The sequence below is a fragment of the Talpa europaea genome (assembly GCF_964194135.1).
Source record: "Talpa europaea genome assembly, chromosome: 16".
Lineage (NCBI taxonomy): Eukaryota > Metazoa > Chordata > Mammalia > Eulipotyphla > Talpidae > Talpa > Talpa europaea.
This window is the reverse complement of record NC_140084.1, coordinates 47,357,245-47,381,546: the sequence shown is the minus strand read 5'-3', so window position 1 is coordinate 47,381,546 and position 24,302 is coordinate 47,357,245. Positions and strand designations below refer to the sequence as shown.

The 24,302-nt window shown below is 57.3% G+C and overlaps 2 protein-coding genes across 3 annotated transcripts; one reads left to right on the top strand and one right to left on the bottom strand.

Moving 5' to 3' along the window:
- Positions 1-1,648: 1,648 nt before the first annotated feature.
- On the bottom strand, positions 1,649-16,895 carry ALDH16A1 (aldehyde dehydrogenase 16 family member A1; the record flags this gene model as incomplete). 2 transcript variants are annotated; one of them, XM_084257612.1, is made up of 17 exons in its annotated part: positions 1,649-1,923; positions 2,472-2,594; positions 2,850-3,035; positions 6,665-6,866; positions 7,418-7,585; positions 7,943-8,073; positions 8,153-8,258; positions 8,391-8,527; positions 8,685-8,780; positions 8,938-9,123; positions 9,554-9,706; positions 9,791-9,972; positions 10,079-10,156; positions 10,238-10,416; positions 11,301-11,427; positions 11,812-11,914; positions 16,806-16,895. In XM_084257612.1, the coding sequence occupies 17 exons, from the start codon at positions 16,893-16,895 to the stop codon at positions 1,756-1,758; spliced, it is 2,415 nt and encodes an 804-aa protein (XP_084113738.1). In that variant the 3' UTR covers positions 1,649-1,755. The 2 variants fall into 2 exon arrangements, with proteins under 2 accessions (XP_084113738.1, XP_084113739.1); XM_084257613.1 differs by lacking the exon at positions 9,554-9,706.
- An 871-nt stretch (positions 16,896-17,766) lies between these two features.
- On the top strand, positions 17,767-21,438 carry PIH1D1 (PIH1 domain containing 1). The gene is made up of 9 exons (XM_084257402.1): positions 17,767-17,868; positions 18,170-18,233; positions 18,573-18,752; positions 19,671-19,732; positions 19,833-19,914; positions 20,344-20,473; positions 20,709-20,784; positions 21,063-21,206; positions 21,317-21,438. Exons 1-9 carry the CDS (start codon positions 17,779-17,781, stop codon positions 21,356-21,358), a joined length of 870 nt encoding a protein of 289 aa, XP_084113528.1. The 5' UTR covers positions 17,767-17,778; the 3' UTR covers positions 21,359-21,438.
- Positions 21,439-24,302: the final 2,864 nt, after the last annotated feature.

Sequence of the window (24,302 nt, the reverse complement as noted above, 5' to 3'; positions counted from 1 at the left end):
GTCAGAGGAGCGTTGGTGTCAGTGGAGTCGTGGCCACAGAAGTCAGTGCCATGTGAGAGTGACCCCACCGCAGACCTCAGGGTCGGAGGTGGGGCTACAAGCCAAGGAACGCTGGCTGCCCCTAGAAGTCGGAAAACGCAAGGACACAGAGATTCGCTGGATCCTGAGGGACGCAGCCCTGACCACAGTGACGTCTGGGTCAGACTAGAGCCCTAAGCTCAAGCATCTGTGTTTTGTTCACACCACTAACTCTGTGGCCATCTGTGACAGCAGGGACAGGAAACAGACTTCCCACCCACTGGAATAGCAGCTGTGAGCTTGGGATCGGCCTTGTTCATGCCGATTTCTCCAGGGCCTAGAAAACCGTCCCTCACAGCACCCACTTCATGGATATTTGTTGATTAAGTGGCTAGTAGTGTGGACTGGGAGAGCCTGTCCCCAGGCCCCACTGATTGGCCCCGTTCCTGCCCTCTACCATAGCTGATTGGCTCAGATCCTGCCTCCCCACCCCTGGCTGATATTGGCCCAGAAGCTGCCTGAACCACCTGAGCTGATTGGCCCAGAAGTGGACACCTGGTCCGGGCTGGCCAATCCAGTTTACTCTCAGGCTGAGTGGTGCGGCCTTGCTTGGTGGGCTACAGGCCTGCAGGAGTTGGCTCTGCAGGTTAGAGCAACATGATTAACAGGAAGGGCGCTGAGGCCACCACTAGAATGCGGGAAGGAGTTATTGGGTCACAGCCCGGGCACTTGAGCCTTCCAGGGACTTTCCCCTAGACCGCCTACTCTGGGTCTCTCATGGCCAAATGTCCACAGCATGGGAGAGGTTTTCTGTCCTGCTCAGCTTCAGCAGAGCACTTGCTGGTTCTTATTTGCCCAGGAAGATACGGGCCTGTCGATAATAGCAAACAGCCTTCAGCGCTGCCCAAGTACCCATCACTGAGTCAGCCTCTGAGATTGGAACTACTAACCCCATTTTGCAGAAGAAATTGAGGCTAAGTTGTTAAGTTTTCCTAAAATCATAGGCTAGAAAGATCTAAATGAACCTGACGGGCAGGAACAAGACCAAGAGCTCATGTGGCCTGGGGAGAAAGGACCTGCCCAGGTTCCTCCCTGCATTGGGGGGTCTTAGGCCTGGGACACCCGGATGTATGTCTTGCCCTGTATCCTGTGGGTATTTCTGAAAGCTTCCAGAAAGTTTCCTTTTGTCCTGAGCTCGTGTGAGTGGGCTAGTTGCCTCAAAAAGAACTATGCAGGCGTGGCTGGTACTGGCTCATGGAGGCCAATTGTTAAAAGTCTGGGAATTCTGTTGCCCATTTGCGCTCACTGAATCATCTAGAACTTGATATTTGATGTGGTGGAAATTGACTGGGTTTTGCAGGGGCTCCCATTTGCTTCCAGGGAGATACTGTGTTTTATTTTATGTCGTACACCCCAGATTCTGAGGTGAGAGAAAGCCAGAAAGCAGGAGCCGGAGGGAGTAGATCGGAAGAGCGAGGAGCCCCCGGGTCCTGCTCGGGACCCCTGAGCCCCACACAGGCTTTCGCTTGGCCACTAGCGTGCAACAGGCAGTGAAAATGGCCTGGAACAGACCATAAGTTGCCTCTTCCTCCCTCCCTCTCTCCCTCCCTCCCTCCCTCAGAAGCATAGCCAAGGTCAGTCTCAGTTTATTAGAGGGCACAGGAAGAATAACAGAAGGAAAGTTCCAGCATCTGGTGTCGGGTCCATCTCTCCTCCGTCCAGCTGTAGTGGCGTCACTCAGGCCTCGGTCTCCATGGGCAGCCACAGGGCCTTGGTCCGAGCCGCCCGCAGCCCCAGCTCTGGGCCTGCCCCCTGGGCCTCCTGCTCCCAGGCCCGCAGGCTGCCCCCGTTCACCCACACGGGCTTCAGGTTCCCCGCGGAGGCCCATTCCACAAACTGGGAGCCCTGGCATGGAGAGAGGCTGGGGTCAGCACCTTCACCTGCCTGGTTGCTAAGCAGCTGCTTCCTTGGCAATAAGGACTGTCACTGACCAGGCCTGCAGGCTTGGCCTAGGCTCTGAGGCAGCCATGAACAGCTGCCAGCAAGCAAAAGTCCCAGATGCCGAGGGCCATGAGCTGCGCCCTCGTGCCAGGCCCATTTCTTCTGGTTAACAACCCACGTTCAACGGACGGAATGAGCCTGTGGCTCTTGCTGACAGGGGCGCCCATCTGTTACCATCAGGAGGGTGGGCTAACGGCCTGTGACTGTGTTGCTAGGGTACGGTCCTTAGCAACGGGTCGGCCAATGAGATTAGGCCTCTGGGCTGGGGAGGCTCTCAGGACCTTGTTGCCAAGAAGATCCTCCTTAGCAACCTGGGCTCTGCAGGGGTGCGACCTGGTTGCCCAGGAGTTTCTCCCTTGCTAACAGTTGCCAGTTGTCCTAGCAATGGGAGGTTAAGGGGGCGGAGCCATGTTCCCAGGACAGGAAGCCACTGAAGTTGAAGTTTAAGGTACCTGGGCAGATCCGAAATACCACAGGGCCTGGACGTCTTGGTGCAGGGCCAGGCAGCGGGTCAGGTGGTCCCGGTCTCCGGTCACTACATTCACCAGGCCAGCCGGCAGCAGAGTGGCCACATCCTAGGGTGGGGAGTGGCAGACGGGAGTCAGCGAGCTCAGGGCAGTGGAGGCAGAGTGGGCATCGAGGCTCTTGGGAGTGGCTTGGGGCTCTTGGAAGGAACAGGACTGGGGCAGAAGCGAAGGCTCCAGAAGAAGAGAGAGAATGCTGGTGGGGGGCAGGGGTCCCTGTAGACCCTGGGGCACCGTTCCTCTGTCCACTTGCCCCGGGGGCAGCTGGGGGCTGCAGTAGGCAGATGCAAAAGCGGGTGGCCATACCTGGCAGACCTCCAAGGCGGGAAAGGGACAGATCCCGCTGGGCACCAAGACCACAGCGTTGCCGTGGGCCAGGGCAGGGGCCAGCAGGGACACGAAGGCCAGCAGGGGGCTCTGGTCCGGGCACACGACAGCCAGCACGCCCAGCGGCTCCCGCAGCCGGAGCACCGGGCCTCTCAGCTCTGTTACCTGCAGGGACGTGAGGGAAGCAGGGGTCAAGGGCAGGGCAGGGCTCCTGACTGCCTCCCACAGCCCTTCTCTCCTCTCCAGCTTGGTTTCGCCATCACAGCATCAGCAGCAACACAGCCAGGGACGGTTCCCGGCCGCTCACAGCTGTGTGACCTCTGCGGAATTACTTTTCTTTTCTTTTTTAAAAATTTATTTATTTATACAAAAACTGGGGTACAGTCAGAGGCATGGGAGGATGAGAGGATTCACGAGACAGAGCGGGGAGCAGAACAGGCAGATGGACCAAGGACACTGCTGAGGGGAGCAGCGGGCGCGGCAGGAGAGGTCTGCGCGCCATGTGGGATTCTCGCCAGCCGGCCGGGATCGAACCCGTGCTGCAGGGGCTGCAGACAGCTTCATAGCGTGGCGCTCTGCTGCACCTCCCCCTGCAGTGACCATTAGGGTTAACCGTCCCTAGGTCTGGCTGGGCAACCAGCGCGCAGGGGGAGAACAGCAAAACCCTACATACCTGCTGCACCTCCCCCCGCAGTGACCTTTAGGAATGGCTTTCGCCACAGTCCCTAGGTCTGGCTGGGGGGGGGGGGCACGGACAGCATAACACCCTGACGCAGAGGAAGCACAGCAGAAGTTCCCTGAAAAGGCAGAAGCTTATCAAAAGATAACGACCACCAGGAACCACTACAAGAATGCTAAAAATCTTATCCTGTCTTTTTAGAACTACAAACTTTAATCCCTTAATTTGTCTTTCTAAACTTCCTTCTTTCTTCTATAAAAGTCATTGTTTGTTATGTAGATCACCTCCCTGATGGTGATAGACTGAGCCCATGAGCAAGCTGATTTCCTTGATATTCATTGTCCCTGTGCTTTTGGAAAACATATATATACTGGTCACAAACTCAAAGTAAATGACACTCAGATTTTCACTCTTGAAGTGTGTCTGTGTGTCATTTCTTTCACCGACGCCCTGACCACCCTGCACGCTTCTCTCAACCCTGAGGTGGCCTCATCGTCTACTGCTGTGCTGGTCTGCGGCAGGGCTCAACCGCTGTGCCACCGGGGCAGCCCCTCTGTGGAGGGGCTTACTTAACCTCTCTGGGCTTGTTTCCCATTATTAAAAGGATAATAGTGCCCACCTCAGAGATTTATAGTTGGGATGAAATGAGTTCATTGTGTGCAGAGTGCTTGGAACCTGATAAAAGGACTGTTTCTGTTTACTTGTATATAGTTGATGTTCACTAAATACAGTTGATGTTCACTAAACCGCACCCTTTAAAGGCGCAACTTGGTAAGTTTTGATCTGTGGATAAGACTCCTGAAATCAGTCACCACACTCCAGATGACAAGTTGTGGTAACAAACATCTGAAGAGTGGGACCCGATACCGCTGAATCATGCAACGTTGTAAACCATGCTTACCTCAAGAAAAAAAAAAAAGAAGAAATTTCACCCCCAAAGTTTACTGCTGCCCTTAGGTAATTCTTCTCCCTTGTCCCTACTTGATCCCTCTGTCCTTAGGCAACCACCAGTCTGCTTTCTGGCTATTGTCTGTATTTTCTAGAATGTTCTAAATGGGGACTCATATGGTCCGTTCTTCATCTGGCTCCTTCCACTCCATTCTCTTACCATGACTAAACTGAGTCCTGATTGAATAGGGCCATTCAGTCCCCACTTAGAACCCCACTGAATGGGGCCATCTGGGTTGCTTCCAGTTTGGGGCAACCCTGAATAATGCTATAAATGCTTGCAGGCCCAGACACGGAAACCGGGTCATGTTACACAGCCACACAATAAACTCGCATGGCTTAGCAATGAGCTGCGTTCGGACATGAGGCGATTCACCATCACGCGTGTGTCATGGGGTGTGATCATGCTCCAGCCTCCTGCACACCCGGGCTGGGACCCCTGCAGCCTCCTAGGACCCCGGTCCTTTGTGGATGGACAAGTCTTGCTAAGCGAGGTGTGAGGGCGCGAGTGTTTGTATCGCTATGAGTTTTCAGGTCTCTTAGGTTAAAAGCTAGACACGAAACTGATTCAGACAAATCCCTAGGAATCACGGTAGTTTGTATGGAGGGAGCACGTCTAACTTTTGAAGAAATTGCCTGTTTTCCAAAGTGGTGGTCCCGTGGACATCTCCGCCGGCGGGCTGAGTGTCTCAGTCCTCCATGTCCTCGCCAGCACCTGGTGTGGTCAGTCTTTCGACTGCCAGTCATTCTAATAGGTGCCTGCTGCCATCTGATGGTGGTTTTGGCCTGCATTGTTCCACAGACAGTCAGGCTGTTTGTGAGCTGACTGGTCAACCACAAGCAAACATCTTTTGGGCTGCGGTGCTATGGCAGGCCTCAAGTGCTTAGCTCCTCTAGTATCACAAAAACTCGCAGAGGTTGACACCTGTGTGATGGTGTATCCTTTATGGGGGCCGACACATGTCAAATGACTTGCTCTCTCTCCCCATGAATGACCTTGATCCCTGAGTGCTCCTGTGCCCGCAGAATCCTCCCACGTACCTCCTACCATGCTTCCCATCGAAATCCAACTCCTATATTAGGGCCTCCCTGGTGGCACAAGGGGTTAAGCACCGCACTAAGAAGCAGTCCGCAGCCTCTGCAGTACGAGTTCTATCCCCAGCCAGCCAGGGAGCAACCAACATGGCGCAGCAGACCTCTCCTGTCTCGCCCGCTACTCCCCTCAGCAGTGTGTTTCAGTCAGTCTGCCTGTTCTGTTCCCCGCTCTGTCTCTGGTGAATCCTTTCACCTCCCTGCACCTCTGGCCTGTATCCCAACTCTTCTATGCATAAATAAATAAATAAATAAATAATCCAACACCTATATTAAGTTGCATGATGAGTGTATCGAGAGTCACACCATAGGGCCTCCCTCCCTGGTGGTGCAGGGGTCAGAGTCTCAGCACTGTCAAGCTATCAGCAGCCACTGCAGCATGAGTTAGATCCCCAGCCAGTCAGGGAGCTACCCACATGGCACAACAGCTCTCTCCTGCCTCACCACTGTTCCCCTCAGCAGTGTATTTCAATAGATCTGCTCCCCACTCTTCTTTGGCAAATCCTCTCAACCCCCGCACCTCTGGCTTACACCCCAGTTCTTGTATGCATAATATTTATTTATGCATATTTATATATACTGTTTATCCATGCATATTTATTTATTTATGCATAAAAGAGCTGGGGTGTAGGCCAGAGGTGCAGGGGGGCGAGAGGATTCGCTAAAGAAGAGTGGGGTGCAGAACAGGTGGATCTACTGAAATATACTGCTGAGGGAGAGGTCTGCTGCGCCATGTGGGTCATCTCCCTGGCCAGGTGGGGATCGAACTCATGCTGCAGGGACTGATGACAGCTTGACAGCACCACCTTTAACCCCGGTGCCAGCAGGGAGCCCCAATAAATCTTAAAAAAAAAAATCATGTCTATGACCCACAAAATTGAATTTCTGGCCCCATCACAGGTCACAACTTGAAAGCACTGTGGGTGGCCCTATGTCCACAGTGCCAATGAGAGCAAGCCATGGAGCTGAGGTCATGTGCTGGTGACCCCACATCAGCTCAGGCCAGAGTGTGGATGCCACTGCTGACTGCTTGACTGCTTGCCCTGTGTTCCCTGCCCCCGCCGACCCCTCTCACCTGTAGGGTGTGGCCTTGGGCCTGGGCACGGGCCCCCCACGCACGAAGCCGCTGCACGCTCAGCTCCACCTCCGCCTTCGCAGCCTTGGGCTCCATGCCGTGGCTCTCCAGTCTTGAGGCCAGCGTGGTCACCCGGCGCTCCACCGCGGCTGCCAGGGCCCACAGCAGGGCCGCCCGCGCCCCTGGAGACCGGCCCGCCCAGCTGCAGGTAGACAGGGCACATGGGGGGTTGGCATCCTGGCCCTGGTGCTTCCCAGGCACCGCCCCCCACTTTCCACAACCCCTACTCTGGGGATACAGGCCCCAGGGTCCTTTTTTTTTTGTTTTAAGATTTATTTTTATTTTTAATCAAGAACCGGGGTACAGGCCAGATGTGCAGGAGGGTGAGAGGATTCACCAGAGACAGAGTGGGGAGCAGAACAGGCAGACTGACTGAAATACACTGCTGAGGGGAGCAGCGGGCGAGACAGGAGAGGTCTGCTGCGCCATGTGAGCATCTCCATGGCCGGCCGGGATCAAACCGGCACTGCAGAGGCTGCGGACAGCTTCACAGTGCGGCACTCAACTGCCTGCACCACCAGGGAGGCCCTCCAGGGTCCATTTGCTCAGATAGGAACTTGGGGGCTCAGACTCCACAGCCCAACAGCCTTGGGATCCAGATCCCGTATGCCATCAGCCTTTGAGGGAACGCCAGCTGACTCTCCCTGACACCTCAAGACCTCTGGGGATCTTCCCCGTGGGACACTCCCTTACCCAGGGGCAGCCTGGTGGGCGGCCTCCACTGCACCTCGGATGTCCTTGGCTCCGCCCTCAGCCACATAGCCACGGAGATTGCCCGATAAATCCTGGATGGGCCTGGAGCTCCGGGACCCTGGTGCCTGGAAACGGCCCCCCACGAAGAGCCCATAGGGGGGTGCTGGGCTGGAGAGGGACAAGGCAGAGGGTGGGTCCTAGGGCCAGACTCTGTTCAGACCCCATGTTCCAGCTCATTGAGCCTCTGGACCCACATTCTGCTCCCATGAACCTCTGGGGGATCCGGAATTCCTTGCCCATGAGTCTTTGGGAGAGCACAGCCCCTCGTTTAGCAGAATTGAGACTCCCATCAGGCTGGGGTGCAGGTCAGGACATAAGACCCTGAATACAACTCTCAGTAGGCCTTAGGGACCCCCTGATGGCTCTAAGGAACCCCCTGCAGTCCATGGGGTAGCCTGCAATGACTTCCCCTCTGGCCTTCCATAACCCAGCCATTCTGAGAGTTGCACCCCTGGAACAGCTCACCTGGGCCCACTTTCAGGCCCCGCCGGTAAGGTGGAGGGGGCGGCCAGGCCAAAGGCCTCGTAGTTGAGACTCTCAGAGAAATAGAGCAGCCGCTCTGGGGCCCCGGAGGGCCGGAGATACTCGTACAGACCCTGCGAGAGGGGCAATGTCAGGAGGGTGCAGGGTGGGCATGGGGTGATGACGGGATGGTGACGGGTGGGGGGCACTCACATCTGGGCCCCCGTGCCAGGAAGACCCGCTCTCCTTGCAGCCCCCGGTGGGCACTGCAGGGTCGCTGAGGCCATGGGCGTTGATCCAGACCGTGCCCACCCGGAGCCTGTGGGAGGCAGGGGGAGGTCAGCTGAGGTCAGAGAGGAAAACGGAAAGCGAGGAGCGGCGGCCCAGAGAGGGGGACGTCAAGTCTGAGAGGAGGAGCAGAAGCAGGGGCGTCCCCCAGGTGCCCACTCACCCATAGCCCAGCTCCAGGGCCTGCCCCAGCCTCTCGCTCCACACGCTGGCACTGCCGCCTCGGGGCGTCCCGTTGGCCACAGCCAGGGCCTCCTTGGCCGTGCGGAATGGGGAGGCGACCACCAGAGGCCATGGCACCTGGAAGGGGGCATGGGCGTGCTCGGGCAGCTGGGTTCCCTCCAACCCACCCCCCAGGGGCCAGCCTCCAGCCCTGGCAGCCCCACCCGGGCCCAGCAGGCCTCTGTGGATGTACGACTGTCCCTTGTCTGGCTGTGCATGGGCCTGAGGGGCTCACCTCTGCCTGGGCACAGGGGGAGGCTGGGGGCAGGTCAGAGATCAAGGTTGGGGGGAAGAATGGGCTGTCGGAGGGCACGTGGCCAGCCTGGAACACCTGAGGGAGACAGAAGGAGACCTGGAAACCACCCCCAGCCCCTTCTCCCTCAGGCCTGGGATCCAGGCCCCTAGCCCATCCTCCCTCAGGCAGAGGAGTTGGGTTGCAGGTCCCTCCTCCCCGAGCACCCCAGAGCCTGTGCACCCCACTTCCTCACCTGCGCGCCCTGGCTCTGGGCCTCACGCACAAAGCGCTGGGCCAGGTCTCGTGCGACAGGCCCTCGGGCCCCCATGTCCACGGCCCCGTCCAGCCCTCGGCCACCCCGAAGCTGTCCCATCCGTGCCTGGAGCCGCCTCATGGTGTCGTCCCACACAGACTCCTGGATGAGGAGCTTGAGGCCCCCCTGTTAGACAAAGGGGTGTCAGACCGGGCCAACTCGGGGTCCACGGTGTGGGACGGGAGATGGACCCCTCCAAATGGCACAGCCTGGGGGACACCCAGGCACAGATCAGAGGAGGGTCAGGGAAACACGGCGGAGACCCCAGAGCCTCCCCAGGCCCCAAGCCCCAGGCAGCAGGTGGAGTTCCAGAGAGTTGGGAACTCAAGAGCAAACAGAGAGGCTGGAAAACCAGGGTGGTGGACAGGCAGGCATGAGGGGGGCCCTAAAGAGCCAGAGTCACAGCCCTCCGGCCCGGCAGGACCAGCAGGCTCAGAAACTTGAGGCACTGAGGAGGCTGGAGGAGTTTGAGGACAGAGAACAGATACCAGGGCTCCAGGTTGGAGACACGTGCGTGCCCCCCAGGACTCGAGGGGACACCAGGCACGGGCCTCACCGGGCTGCGGTCGGACCAGGCTGCGTCCACCACGCCCTCCACAGCTGAGTCCACGTCCGCCGCCTCCATCAGCAGCAGCAGCGACTCAGTCCCCAGGGCCAGGCCCAGCTCGGCACCCTGGCCGGCAAGGGTCCGCCGAAGGGCACGTCCTTCCTGTGGGAGCCCCAAAATCCAGTTCAAATGGGGGCCTCTCCTGGCGCCCAGCCCTGCCCTACCTCCTCCCGGCCCTGAAGGTACCTCGACGGCTCCACAGAAGGTCACCTTCTGGACTCCAGGCTGGGAGGCCAGGACCGGGCCCAGGGAGGCAGGGCCACTGACCACGTTGAGGATTCCTGGAAACAGGTCTAGCTCCCCTGCCAGCTGGGCCAGGAGGAGGGGTGTCGGGGAGGCCGGGGGTGTGAGGACCACCACGGTGCAGCCTAGGAAGGCGGGCAGCTCAAGGAAACTGAAGTTCAGGCCCCGAGACCCACCTCCCTCCGTCCCAGGAGTCCGTCCCAGGAGTCCTGGGCCCAGTCCATCACTCACCCACAGCCAGGGCAGGGCAAATCCTCCACATCATCTCAAGGAAGGAGAATGTGGGTGGCAAGATGAGACCAATTACTCCTGCAAGAACAAACAAGGGGGCTGTGGCAGCTACTGCTGGAGCATGGAGAAGGCCAAGGGTCCAGGACTCCAGCTTCTCACCCATGGGCTCCCAGCCTGCCAGCGCCTCCTGCTGGCTGTATGCCTGGATTGCATAGTACTGGAGCAGCTGCTGGGCCAGGGGCACGTCCCTGTCTCGGACCTCTCGAACGGCGCGCCCAGTAACCAGGGACTCCAGGGTCCATAGCAGTCGCTGGTGCTTCTGGATTACCTTGGCCAACCTGTGGCAAAAGCACGGGAGATGGTCATGTCCCACTGCCCTGCAGTCTGACAGAGACCACGAACACACTGGGACTACAATCCCCATGAGGCCCTGGGGCATCCCCACCATATACCAGGGGTGGTGGGCACCAGAGGTTTGTGGGAAATGTAGTCTGCAAACACTGCCTTAGGGAGCTGAGCTAGCCCCAAGCTCCACAGGTGCTGGGAAATTGAGACTCGGCTTTTATTTCAGCCATAATCTGGGAAACGGAATCCTTGCCACTGACTGTGCTGGAAAATAGGTTTTGGGGCTCCACCAGCTCCAGTGAGCTGCATGCAGAGAAATGGAGTTCCTAGGATAATGTGGGGAATAGAATCACAAATCCCAGTGTATAGTGGGAAATACGCTCGCTTGGACAACTTGAAGATTGTGGGGAGGTGACCTCTTGTGCAGTTGAAAACCTGAGTATAACTTCTGATTCCCCCCAAACTTAACTACTAACAGCCTGCTGCTGACTGGAAGGAAGCCTTACACTTGATGACCACCTATTTTGTGTGTTTTCTGTAATGTGTACCGCCGTCTTACATTACGTCAGCTAATGGAAAGAAAATGGGATTGAGAAAATCAGAAGGCAGAGAAAATACACTCACAGGATTGGGCTGTACTGACCGATACTGTACGATTGCATCATCTCCTTACAAGAAAATGCAGGCATAAGTGGATCCGGGTTATTTAAAGATCAAATGTAATGTTTTAGCCACTGAAGGCTCAAAGCATACTGGGAATAAGAGCTTTAGCTGTCAGTGACATCAGCGAGATGTCAGGAAATAAGTATTGGTTCCCACAGTCTCAAGTAGATGCTGGGGTTCCCTCCCTCCTGAGGCCACACGTCCAATGCATCACCTGGTCAGGTACTGGGCCCGGGAGGCTCCAGGGAGTTGGCTCCAGTTCTGCAGCGCCATCCGGGCTGCCTCCACAGCTGTGGCCACATCCTCAGCCTGTGCCTGGAGGCAACTGGCCAAGCTCTCTCCTGGGGAGATGAATGGGGGACCCAAAATAGAAGGACAGGGAATTGGAGGGAGCTGTTCCTGGAGGCAGGGGAGCCGGCTCGTCATGCTGGTCCTCCACTCTGGGCTTAGGTTTTTTCATCTGACAGACGGGGAGAAATCTGGCCACTCCTTGGCATGCCTCCCATGGGAGAGGTAGGGCCTGGAGTGGCTTCAAAAGGTCCACAGGGACTTAGAGCCTTCATTAGGATGATCATTATCAGCAGGACCCAGAAATCTCAGCCTTCCCTCCCTCCATCAGCGGCTGCCTGCCCTCAGGGTCTTGAGCAAAGAGAAAGGCAGATGGGGGTTGGGGGTGGGGGACACAGATGCCTCTCCCTCCCCTAGGAAAGGGGGACACCTCATACCTGAGATGGGATCCTGGCAAGGCACAGAACTCCGGTGTTCCGGCTTTAACCAATTCCCACTTACATAGTGACCCAAGCACCGGTCCTGGGTGTCCAGCCAGGCCTGGGGGAGGCGGGGAGACAGCTTGGAAACGGGTCTGGGAGGGAGACCAAGCCCTCCCTGGAGTCTTCTGGGAGGGGTCACCTGCACCCCCTTTGGCCAGTCAGCTAATTCTTTTCCTTCTATTGTCTTTTTTTTTCTTTTGTAAAACACACATAATGTGAAATTCACCATTTTGGCCATTTTAAAGTGTACAGTGTAGTGGTTTAGTGCACAAATAAGGTTATGCAACCTCCCTCGCTATCTAATTTCAGAACATGTTCATCACCCCAAAAGGAAATTCTGTACCCACTGGGCAAGCATCCGTCTCCCCCTACTAATCTGCTTCCTATCTCTAAGGGTTTGTTGACTCTGGACATTTCCTATTGATGGAATCCTACAAATGGGACTTTGTGTGTCTGGCTTCTTTCACTCAGGGTGGTGTTCTCAGTCCTCATCCAAGCTGGAGCATCTATCAGAAGTTCACTTCTGTTATTTTAATTTTTTTTAAAGATTTATTTATACAAGAACTGGGGTATAGGCCAGATGTGCGGGAGGGTGAGAGGATTCACCAGAGACAGAGTGGGGAGCAGAACAGGCAGACTGTCTGAAATTCTCTACTGAGGGAAGCAGCGGGCGAGACAGGAGAGGTCTGCTGTGCCATGTGGGTTGCTCCGTGGCCAACGGGGATCGAACCAGCACTGCAGAGGCTGTGGACAGCTTCATAGCGCTGCGCTCAACCACCTGTGTTACCAGGGAGGCCCCTATTTTAATTTTTTTTTCATAGAAGTACTGGGGTACAGGCCAGAGGTACAGGGGGTGAGAGGATTCCCCAGAGACAGTGGGGAGCAGAACAGGTGGATCTACTGAAATCCACTGCTGAGGGGAGCAGCAGGGAGACAGGAGAGGTCTGCTGCGCCATATGGGTGGCTCCCTGGCCGGGGATTGAACTCAGGCCATAGTGGTGTTACTGAGATGCAACCTGTAGGCCACCAGGGAGGCCCGAGTTCACTCTCCTTCCATGGCCGGACAGACCACGTTTTGCTAGTCCACTCACCAACTGATGGGCATTTGAGTTTCCACCCTTGGGCAGCTGTGAACAGCGTGCAAGGCTGAGAGAGTTTCTGGACAACTGCTGGTCTAAGCACCTGTCTCACTTCTTTGGGGCACATTCCCAGGAGTGAAATTGCTGGGTCCTATGGGTGACTTATTAAGGAACCCAACGAAGCGCTTTCCACAGCAGCTTCACCAATTTACATTTCCACCAGCAACATACAAAGGATGTCCTGTGACTTTTAAACAGGGAGAAGGTGGAAAAAACCTTTATAACATCCTTCCTCGCAGAATGACAAAAAAATATCAGACATACGCATCATGGATGATTGGACAATGTACAAAAAATTAGCAGAGAGAATCAGAATCCTCTCACCCCCGTACCTCTGGCCTGTACCCCAGTACTTCTATGAAACAAAATTAAAATAGGGGCCTCCCTGGTAGCACAGGTGGTTGAGCGCAGCGCTGTGAAGCTGTCCGCAGCCTCTGCAGTGCTGGTTCGATCCCCGCCGGCCACGGAGCAACCCACATGGCCCAGCAGACCTCTCCTGTCTCGCCTGCTGCTCCCCTCAGTTAATAAAGGCAGTGAGGGGCCTCCCTGGTAGCGCAGGGGTTAAGTCTCAACACTATGAAGCTATTGGCTGCCACTGCAGCACCATTTCACTCCCCAGCCAGGGAGCTGTCCCACATGGTGCAGCAGATCTCTCTTATCTGCCCTTTAAGGGGAGCACACCCTAAGTACCCCTGGGAAGCCAGAGCCTCGGGGCTCCCTGCATTGCTCTGACCTCTTGTGACTGGATATAGCCCTTGAAGACTATATCTGATGGCTTCGGGTCCTCTGTGGGAGGTGGGGCTCCCGCACCCCCTGTGGGATTGCCTTCCCTCCCACCTCAGCTGTTATCACTTGGGGGAGCGGTGTGGACCCCACTGAAGACACAGGTCTGATGTGACTCTGCCAAGTGTAACTGTTTTCAGCCCCAGTCAGGGCACAGGGGTGCTGCAGAGGGGCAGTTTAGCCTGGGGTCCCCGGAGTGAGGGACCAGACAGCCCTGACGCAATACTTGCTACGCAACCTAACACCTAAAGGTCTTAAAATACTCTGCTCAGCTAAGCCATCTGGAAGATGGGGATACTCACAGTCCCCCGCGCCTCCCCAGGGCCCTGTTGAGGATTTAATGAATCAAAAACTGTCAACATTCAGCACGACACTACAGAGTACCTTGTATTAATTTACTGCCTCTCACCATCCACATCTGTTCCCTGTTTCTCTCTCCCAGGTCCCAGCCTGCCAAAATCCAGCTAAATGCAAGCCACATGTCCCATTTTTTCCCTTCTAGCAACTGTCTCTTCTCTTAGCATCCCCAATGTCACATTCTCCTGATTTTTCTCAGAACTTGACAACTGGCCCTTCTCATTATTCTTTCATGTCAAATGCTCAGCCAGAAGGTTGCAAGTGCAAAGACCCCCTTGCTATGGAAAAGAGGTACTTTTCAAATAGTGGGGTTTCTAGGAATATGTGCTGGCCATTGCGTTACGTGTAAACAGGGCAGGTGGTCAGGTCACAAAGCAAGTCTCCTTATCTTGCAGAAACGAGGATTCAAATATTTATGGGAAGGGCCTCCCTGGTGGCACAAGGGGTTAAGACGCAGCACTATGAAGCTACCCACAGCCACTGCAGCACGAGTTTGATCTCTGGCCAGGGAGGTGACCCACATGGCGCAGCAGACCTCTCCTGACTTGCCCACTGCTCCCCTCAGCAGTGTATTTCAGTCCATCTGCCTGTTCTGTTCCCCACTCTGTCTCGGGTGAATCCTCTCACCACCCACACCTCTGGCCTGTACCCCAGTTCTCGTATGCATAAATAAATAAATCTTTAAAAGAAAAAACAAATATTTATGGGAAGATAATATAACATCTGGCTTTTAAATTGTTTCACACTGGACAAAAGCAAAACAAAGGAAGACACTACTGCGTGTAACGAGGGTGACTGATGAGGCTGAGTGATGCGTAGACAGGAGTTCATGTATTAAGTACTCTCTGGAAGGTTGCAAAATCTCCCTCTAAAACAAAAACAAAACCGCAAAAGAATGCTGACAGGGTCCTAGCAGGCCATGAAAGTGTGAGAAGAGGGCCTGGCGGAGGTTGTGAATGCCAGCCACTATTGAATCCAGATGATTTCTGTCAGGCAATAGGGAACCACAGATTGCCAAATATTGGGAGTTTATTTTCAAGAGAAGCTGGAATCCCGGATGTTTACATGGAATTGGTTGTCCACCAGTTCACATTCTCAAAAATAAAATGCAGGCCAAAGAAAACATGTTTGTTGTTCGAGGCTGGCCCCCACACTGGAAGCTTGAGACCTCTGCTTGGGGCGGGAAGGGTGGGGGGGTACTGGGGAGGCCATGGACTCTGGAATTCCAAGGCTCAGGTTCAAATCTTGGCCTCACCTTTTTAAAGATGTGCTGACCATGAGCAAATGACTTACCTCTTGGTGCTGCTATCACTAAAATAACAATCCCCTCCCATAGCTGTCCAGGGGGTGTAATGATTATGCTGAGCACAGGGCTCATAAAGCACACAGGAAACAAGTTACTATCACATCACTCTCACCTCGCTTCGACTTCCATGTACGGGAGCTGTCTGTACTTTGTCCAGATCCTCTTAGCTGAGTCTGCGCTATTTCTACTAATCTTCAGTTATCAGTATGATCTTGGCAACTCCCAAATCCCTGTCTCCAGGCCTGAGTATTGCCTCCTACACCTGGCCCAAGGCTGTCCCCAGATCCCTCACACTGTCACCATATGAGCTGAGCCTTTCCTCCTGGGTGGACCACGGGCAGTGGGTACAACGTGAGTGACAGTCATCCAGTCACAGGGCCAGACCTCAGGCGTCAGTCAGCTTTGCCCTTTAGATTCTGCAAACCCTGCCCCTCCGGCATCCCTGCTCATCCCCTCCTCTGCCTCCACAGCCCAGCGCTGGGTTCTGGCCCCATCTTCTTCCCCTCGGACTGCTGTTTCCCCTCCTCCTCTCTCCCTCAAGAGCAGTCCAGACTTCTCAGGCCTGCGTGCTAGAGGACCCCGCAGGATCGATCACTGGAGTCCCTGGCAGAATTCCTACCGGGGCTGAATCATTACATAATATTCGAGGCACCCTACTTATCCAGAGAAACCATGGGAATTCTAGGGAAGTTTTTCAGAATCCAGAAAGACCATAGGAGTCTTGTCAGGATTTTAAGGCGCCCCGAGGAATCACGAGAGCCCCTGGGACATTCGCCCCTGGGACATTCTGCGGGGCATGGGAACCCGGGGTGGGGGTGTGTGCAGGTATTCTGAAGGGCTGCAGGTAACTGCAGGGAGCTCTAAAGAGGTCACAGCAGCCCCAGCGGTACTGAGGAGGCCCTGAGGGAATGGGTCTTGCAGGTCTCCGGGTGATCGAGAGCCCTCCAGGAACTGGGGTGAGGGGTCCCGCCGGGCCATGGGAGCCACGGGATGTCCTCGAGAACCATGGCAAGCCTATGGGGGCTTGAGGGTCCTTGGGGGACCACAGGAGTCCCACGGGAGGCCAGAGTCCCGGGAAAAGATGGGAGAATCTTAGAGGCTCCTGAGGCATCAGGAAAGACCCCTGTGAGTTCAGGATCCTGGGCGCACGAGGGCACTGGGGGTCACCCGGGCTGGCCAAAGGGCGGAGGCGCCGCGGGCGTCTGGGGACAGCGCGCGTCCAGCGCGAGTGGCGGGCGCCGCGGATGCCCGGGGGGGGGGCGGGGGGGCGGGCGGGGCGGGGCGCGAGTGGCCGCGGAGGCTCACGGGAGGCCGCGCGGGAACGGCTGCGGGGGGGGCACACGCGCGGGCCCGCAGGGCCTCACCAGTGCGCATGCGTGGCTCTCGGGCACGGGTCCGTACTCCAGCGTGGAGAAGATCTCTCGAGCGCGGGACTCTGCGCGCGTCGCAGCCATCACCTGCCCGGGCCGCTTTCCACCAAGGACTGCGGGGCGCTCTGCCCTGGGGAACCTTGAGGTCCAAAGGGCGGCACCGCCCCCTCCAGCCCAGAGGGTGGGGCTACGGCAGCCTGAGCGCCACCCGCCTGGGGACCCGGCGACCCCGCCCAGAGGCGCCTCGGTGTGGCGCATGCGTAGTGCTCGAGGCGGGGGGCCGAGGGGAAGGGAAACGTGGGTGTCCCGAGGGCTCCTCTTTGGGAGGGTGCGCGTATCGGTGTCTCCCCTCCACCCGGTTCCTGTTGGGGGCGGGAAGTGCAGCTTTTACTCTCACAAATGCATTTATTATTCAGTTCAGAGGCCAGAGGAAATCTTTAAGGATGGACATTGAAACGAAGGTTTTCAAATTGCGCCCGGGAAGCTGCGCGCTTGCGGTTTGGGGAGCGGCGGAAGTGTGGCTCTCCCGACGCCGGAAGTGTGGCGTTCGGGGACCGGCGTTAGGGACCGCCTCGGGTGTAATTTTGATTGGTGGAAGCGAGGGCCAGGACTTCAGGCCTCGCCTGTGATTGGTCGCGGGCGGAATGCGGACTCAGGATTGGTGGATGAGCGTAGTCGGAAGTGTGGGCTGCGCGGTTGGTTACCGAGGGACCGGAAGTGTGGCTGTCATTTACACTCCGGGCACTGGAGTCGGAGAAATCATCTAGGGATACTGGCTCCCAGATGAATTGACCCAGTGTCTGGTCTCACAGGACTTGTACTTTCAGGCCAGATTCTTAGATTTCGAGTGGAATAGTGGGTATCCCGGGTTGGCTGAGGACCCGAGAGCAGGCCCAGAGTTCGGATCCCGTCCAAGGCTCCCCCACGTCGGGGTTGCTGGGGACGCTTAGGTCTCTTCCCTAGGGCTATGGCGGACTCGACGCTGCTAGTGTCGGAGCTCAGCGAAGCAGAGGCAATGGGTGCCGAGAAGGCGCGTTTGGAGGAGCTGCTGCTGCAGGTGCGGACCGATCCAACTCCAGGTCCTGGGTTGTGTGCGCGCGCGAAAACAGGAGTTCGGTTTCCAGCACGGAGTAGGGCCTGTGGGAATTGTAATTGTTTAACTCCAAGTTTATTAGGCTCTGGAAGAAATGGGAGTGGAGTTGGGGGCTCTTCTTCGGGTTACTTAAAGGAGGGGAAGGACATCATTTGTTTTATTCTTCACACATCTCATATGCATGAAAATTGATCAATAAACATTTGAGGAACAAATGAGGAGTCTGATCTCACAGAAGCCAGACTTGAGGTTTTTCTTCACACAGGCCTCCAAGGAGCTCCAGCAAGCCCAGACAAGACCAGAATCCACACAAATCCAACCTCAACCTGGTGAGAAAGGCAGAAGCCCCAAGAGAGAGGGATAGAGACACAGAGGTGGACGGAGGCTGGCGGGGAGGGGACACAATAATAGGGTACAGAAGCCCGGGGTGGGGGTAGGAATGAACAAAGTACAAGGAGAGCCATCCGAGGGGAAGAAGTGAGTAGCGGAACTGAGAATTGAAAACAGAATGAGGGTCAGCGATCACAGGGCTGGGAGGGAAACAGTCCCAGAAAGTGGAAGCAGGGACCTAAAAAGGGGAACAGATTAAAACAACAAGAAACTATGGGGAGGACGGAATGAAATAGACCCATGCAGAGACCCATGCAGGATCAACCCTTTTCCACCAGGTTTCTGCATAAAGACTAACTCATCGGAAGGGAAGGTTTTCATCAACATCTGTCACTCTCCTTCCATCCCTCCTCCGGCTGATGTGACAGAGGACGAGTTGCTCCAAATGTTGGAAGAGGACCAAGCCGGGTTTCGTATCCCCATGAGTCTGGGAGAGCCTCACGCTGAACTGGATGCAAGTCAGTGCCCTCAGCTGACCCAGGAATCTAGTTTCTTGGTTCATTTTTCCCAGGGGCCATCCCTAGTCTCCTGGGCATCTGGCACCCACTGCATGGGGCAGTCCTGGTTTTGCCTGCCTGGGCAGGCAGGCACTTTCCCCCGCCCTTACCCCAGAGAGAGCTGGCGGTAGTGCCAAGATAACTGTCACTCATCCATTTTCTCTCCCCCTGCCCTCTCTCCTGTCTCTGCCTGCTCTCATTTCTCTGTTGCATTTTTGTCTCTAGATCCTTGTGTTTTTTGTTTTTTCAATGCTTATATGTCTCCTGAAGCTTCCTGGGACCAAGCTTTGGGCAGTGCCCTGGGGTGTAGGGACATAGCAAACTCAGATCTTGCCCTTGAGAAACTGCCCATCTGGGTGAGGGTGAAGGATACAGGTGCGAGTCCACTGTGGTCTGGTTGGTGCTCTGCTGGAGAGAGCTCTTCACCGATACTGAGGGGTCAGGGAAAGCTTCCTGGAGAAGGAGATGTGGGATGTAAGATTTGAAGGAGGAGCTCATCAGGCCAAGACAGAGATGAGAGATCCGGAGGCCAGAGAGAATGATTGAACTGCATCAGTAACTAGTGGGAACAATAGGAAGAAATTTAAAGGGACTGGGTGGTTAGAGAAGGGAGCGACTTTCCACACTCGGGCCTCCGGGGCCATGCTCAGAGGCTCAGACTCCTGCCCTGGGGCGCAGGGAAGAACTGTGAGCATGGGAGGGTCAGCACCGGAGGGAAAGACACAGGAGGCTAGAGAGAGTCCAGGCTGGCAAGTTTGTGTCCTGAACCCTCTCCAGTTCTTAAGGCTGTGGTCCTTTTTATTGTTTTCTTTTAATATGTGTCTGGATGGGGGGTTCCCATGGAGGCTGGAGGGGTCTCACCCCTTTCTCTCCCCGCAGAAGGCCAGGGTTGTACCGCCTACGATGTAGCTGTCAACAGTGACTTCTACCGGAGGATGCAGGTTGGGGGCAGAGCTGCGGGTGAGGCCTGGGATGGGGCCTCTCCCTGTACCCCCAGCCCTGGCCCTCTGCATCCCACATAGCCTCTCCTCTCACTCCTAGAACAGTGATTTCTTCCGAGAGTTTGTCATCACCATCGCCAGGGAGGGCCTTGAGGACAAGTACGGCCTGCAGTTGAATCCAGGTGAGGGGTGGGGCCGGGGCGGGGCTGTGCCCTCAGCTAGTTGGGGGGCAGCCCTTGGGAGAGGTGGGTTAATATGGGGGTGTTCTTAGCCGTTGGGCTGTGGCTTTCAGGGAGAGGGCAGGGTGCCAGCCGAGCCTCTCCAGGGTCCAGGTAGGGAGTCCTGATAAGGCTGTTGACAGCTACCCTGTAAGGGGTGTGGTCCAGACAGCCTGGGGGGTGGGGGGACGGAGCCAGAAGCACCTCCAGAGGGCAGGTTTTATTGGTGAATACTCAAGGAGGTCAGGGTATGGTGGGTCGCCTTCCCGACAACACGTCTGTGGGTATGGTCAGATGCTGGGCTTCCATGACGTGGTGGAGCCTCTCCCTGGAGACTCCTGGCTGAATCAGACCCCCTATGGCAAAGGGTGCCCGCATCCCTTCCTCCCCCAGAGTGGCGCATGTTGAAGAACCGGCCTTTCATGGGCTCCATCTCGCAGCAAAACATCCGCTCCCGGCAGCGCCCTCGGATCCAGGAGCTGGGGAGTCAGTACGCGCCGGACTCACAGAGCCCTGAGGAAGGGTAGGCCTTGGATGGGTTCCCTCTCCTGGGTCTCCTCGGTGCCCCTTTAAAGTCCTTCCTCCCCCGACAGGGAGGCGAGCTGGGACTCTGGGAAGCCGGAGAGTGGAGGGGCAGGACTCTGAACGGGGGCCACGGCCGGCAGGAGGAAAGCAGGCAGGGAACAGCACGTCAGGCAGAGGGAACAGCCGGCCGAGACTTGGCAGCTCCCCCCATCCTGGGTGTTGTTCTTCCCCAGCCCAGAAAAGCCTCACCTGAGCCTTTGGCTGGAAACCCCAGACCTCCTCTTGGCGGAAATTGACCTCCCCAAACTGGTGAGTTCTCGCTGGACCGCGGGGGAAGAACGAGGTCTGGAGGGTGTGATCTGGGCTTGTTGCTCCGTGAACCTGGCCAGGGCTGAGCACCGCTGCCCCCGCGTCCCACTCTGGTGCTGCCTGATGGTGCCTGGGCATCGTTACTGCCTCCACCTTTCTCCTGGGGGCTCAGGCGCTTTAAATAGACTATCTGCACACATGAAGCGCTCTCCCCGGTCTGTTTTTGTCAGCTGGTTGTTGGGGAGGGAACAAGTGGGCTGACTTGACCGCATCTCCAGAATGGCGCCCTGGGGCTGTCGCTGGAGATTGGGGAGCACCGCTTGGTGGTGGGGGGTCCCCAGCAGCTCTACTGTCTGGATGCCTACATCCCCTTTCGGATCAACTGTGATGAGAGCAAGGCAGCCTTCCATCGGAAGAGAAAGGTACATGGCGGGTGGGCTTCAGGGGTCTGGAGTCCCGGGTCTGATGCAGGTGGGCTGCAGGGCTGTCCTCTTGGGTCCTAAGTTTTCCTTCTCCTCTGCTCTTTCCTCAGCAACTGATGGTGGCCATGCCCCTTCTGGGGGTGCCTTCGTGACCTGTGCCTCCCTGGGCTTCTGAGTGGAGCAAAGAAGGCAGTGGCGGATCTAAAATAGAAATAAAACATGTTTGTCTTGATCCTTGTCTGGTGAGGTGTGCATGGGCAGCGGGAGGGGCGGAGGAGGTTACACCGAGGCCTGGAGTCCCCTAGAGGTCGCTGCCCCAGCTCAGGCTTCCAGTCGCTCAGACCTCAGTGGCCCCAGAGCTGCCCCTCTCCTGCTCACAGCCCTTCATTGGCTCCCCAGTGCCCCCAAAAGATCCCAGCCCCTCAGCCCAGCATCCAAGTCTCCTGTGGTCTGAGCCTGCCATGCCTCTCTTTGGCCTCTCCCTCCCTTAATCTCTCACTGAATGAAGCGCTGACCAAGTGGGTCTGTGCACCTTCCCCGAGTTCCTATTGTTCCCTTTTCGCAGCAACCCCACAGTGCAACCCAGGGCATGTCTCTGTCTGACCCTCCGGGGACATTTCCCGAGCCTTACAGTGACCTGGGCCACACCTAGCTCCAGCCTCTCTACCCTTCCTGACCAGCTGCCCATCTCTGGGGTCGTGTGTCACATCCCAACCCACCAAGCAATCTCCTGCTTCCTGCAAATACTGTTTCCTCTGCTTGAGAGGCCCCGCAATGCTACGCTTCCCCCATCCCCATCAGTCCTTTTATCCATTTTTTTGCGCCTTTCCTGGAAAGTGTTTCAGATCTTCCCTGGCTGAGCAGCCTCCCAATGGTCCCCAATATCTGACACAGGATTCATGAATGCTTGCCAACACCCGCTCCTCCCATAGTGAGTTCTGAGAGGATTCATAATGAGGCAGCATCAGTGGTAAATCTAAGAACAGCGAGGAGGCTTTGGGTGGATCCCAGTGAAGTGGGGGTGTGGGGAAGCGGATAGTCGACCGTGAAATGCAAAGGTTGGGGGTTGATGTCCCAGTAGGGTCTGAACGAGCAAGTGTTGGCGCTGTGTCCACCAGAGGGCGCAGCGTGGTCTCGGCCCTCGGCCTCAGAGAACTACAATTCCCAGCAGCCCTCGGAGTGCGCGGCTGCTCCAAAGCAAGCGGTGAGGGGCAGCGGCCCTTGGGGCTTGTAGTTCGCATGAGGAACTGCGCGGCGCCTCCGTGGAAGACCGACGAACTCATTCCCAGGTCCAAAGTGTGGGACTAGATTCTTTCCACCTTCTTAGGTCTCCATGGTGATGGTTCCGGCGAAGTCCTGGGATTTGGCAGCAGCCTGGGCCCCCTTCCCACTCCCCCCTCTTCACCATCTGCTCCACCTTCACACCTGGCGCAGAGCCGCGGCCGCCGCCTCCACAGCCAGGCGGGGATTCTGCGGCCACTGGGTGGCGCGCGTGGACGGCTCGGCGGGCTGCTCCTCCCTCAGCCCCGGGAGTCCCGGCTCCCAGCCCCGCCCTCAGCCCCGGGGGTCCGGAACCCCGGCCTCCTCCTTCAGGCCCGGGGGTCCAGGCCCCCAGCCCCCTCCCCCAGTCCCGGGGTGCAGCACCCCAGCCTCCTCCTTCAGACCCGGGGGTCCCGGCCCCCAACCTCCTCCCTCACACCTGGGGGTCCAGGCTCTCGGCCCCTCCCTCAGCCCCGGGCCCCCTCCCTCACGCCCTGGAGTCCAGCCCCGGCCACCGGCCCTTGGGACCCCGGGTTTTCGCAAACACTTGCAAAACCGTGAGAGCCAGAGACCCAGCGAGACAAAGCTGGAGGCGAGAGGCCGCGGCGGCCCGTGGGGCTGCTGGGCCACCCCGTCGGTGGCGCCCGGCCGCCGCGCCGGCTGCTCCCTCCCAACCCTCGCGGGCTTGTGCCACATCATGAAAATTTAATCCCAAATGCATTTGCGGCCCGACGCAGGGAGGTGGTGGGGAGAGGAGCACCCTCCTGGGGCCTGATCTGGACTCCGGGTGAGGAGGGGGGCGGGTGGGGGAGAGGGGCTCGAGACCCGCCCGCCCGCCGGAGACCGAGCAAAGTCGGGGTTCCAGCTCAGAGGGGCGGAGCTGAGGATCGGGGGTGGAGTAACAGCCTAGAGGGGGAGGCGGATCCCAGAGGGAGGGACACAACTCGGGGTGCGGGGAGAGAATTGGCGAGTGGGGTCAGAACTCACTGACTCCAGGGGCAGATTCCGAGTTGCGGGGGCAACATCAGGACAGGGGCCGATCCCAGAGGAGGGGACCCAGCTCAGGGGCGGGAGCAGAACTTCGGGGACAGGGACGGAACTCATCGATAGGAGCCAAAACTAAGAGGGGGGAGGTTATGGTGGCCTGTTGGGGGGGTATAAAGTTGTGAGTGATGGAACTCGGAAGGGCAGGGAAGGGTGTGAAGGGCCTGGGGTGGCGAGATGCCCCCAAAGAGGAACTGTACGGAGATGGAATTCAAATGGAGAAAGATGGAGGCAGGTGGATGAAAGTCAAGGGGAAAGAAACCGATGGAGGGAGAGCTGGCGGGGTGAGCGAGTGCATCCACATGGGGCTGGAACGGGGGTGGGGAAGGAAGTCCCCGAATGAGGAAACAGTCCTCTGTCTGAGCAAGCTGACCTGGGCACGAGGAGGGATGGGATGGAATGGAATTCAGGGCCCGGCCTGCGGGTCCGGAGGCAGAGCTCAGCAGAGGCAGGACTGGGCGGTTGAAATGCAGAAAGAGAAAACCCAGGGGCAGGTGGCTTTGTAGGGGAGGAAACTGCGAGCACCGAATTAGGGGCAACTGGAGGGAGGGGCACAAATCGCAGTTGGGGAAGAGAACTCGGGAGGTGAGAAAATCTGGGACAGAAGTAGCGGCGGGAAATGGAACGGAGGGGAAGGGCCGATCTCGGGGCGATGCTGCTCCGGGGGGCGAGTTCAGAGCGCCGCGGTGAGGTCTTGGGGCGGGGGGCGGGGCCAAAAGGGCGAGGGCCGAGTGGGGGCGGGGCCAGGACGCGGGGCGGGGCCTGGCGGAGGGCGGGGCCTCCAGAGCCCCG